The following is a 674-nucleotide window of genomic DNA, read 5'->3' as shown; positions in this document are numbered from 1 at the left end:
TTTTTATAACCATCTGCTGCCACCTAGAGGTATGTTATAAATATAAGCAGCAATTACATTTTTGCCATTACTATCGTCTTTGTGGTCCCGCCCTAATTTTTAACCATCAGTTGCCACCAGGGGTTGAATTGGTGACCTTTTTGGAATTGGTGCAGTCGTTCCTAAAGCGTTGGGTCGAGCACAGAGCGGTAATAACGAAACATTCTCACCAACATGGACCCTAAAGTGTTCTACTCGTCTGCTGCTCCTGTAGATGCAGACTTGGCCAAGGCCATAATGGCTCATCGGTTCCATCCCTCCGTCATCGGCCCAGAGGCCTGGGAAGGCTACACTTTCTCAGACCAGGAGATCCGGATCAAAGAGTCCACAGATCTCTACGGAGCCGTCCTCTGGCCCTCGGTGCAGTAAAATACTTTTATTATTTGTACTACTTCACGTACTTAAAATATCACAGTAAAACTTAAACTCTTGTGTCTCCAAACAGGCGATGGTGCTGTGTCACTTCTTAGAGACCAACAGAGACAGATACAACCTGGCAGACAAGAACGTCATCGAACTGGGGGCCGGGACTGGACTGGTCACCATCGTGTCCAGTATGTTAGGTACGTTGCGTTTCTTTTAGCGGGGGTCATTTATCGTCTTAACTATGCAATCGTTGGAAGAATATTTTTTCT

The 674-nt window shown here is 46.0% G+C and overlaps 1 protein-coding gene across 1 annotated transcript; it reads left to right on the top strand.

The window, feature by feature from the left end:
• The first annotated feature begins 28 nt into the window (after window positions 1-28).
• Window positions 29-642, top strand: LOC103399524 (protein-lysine methyltransferase METTL21E-like). Its single transcript, XM_008338202.3, has 2 exons — window positions 29-399; window positions 485-642. Exons 1-2 carry the CDS (start codon window positions 214-216, stop codon window positions 620-622), a joined length of 324 nt encoding a protein of 107 aa, XP_008336424.1. The 5' UTR covers window positions 29-213; the 3' UTR covers window positions 623-642.
• Window positions 643-674: the final 32 nt, after the last annotated feature.

This window comes from Cynoglossus semilaevis, unplaced genomic scaffold (genome assembly GCF_000523025.1).
Source record: "Cynoglossus semilaevis isolate Cse_v1.0 unplaced genomic scaffold, Cse_v1.0 C18968126, whole genome shotgun sequence".
Taxonomy (NCBI): domain Eukaryota; kingdom Metazoa; phylum Chordata; class Actinopteri; order Pleuronectiformes; family Cynoglossidae; genus Cynoglossus; species Cynoglossus semilaevis.
The sequence above is the reverse complement of the archived record's forward strand: the minus strand, read 5'-3'. Positions and strand labels throughout refer to the sequence as shown.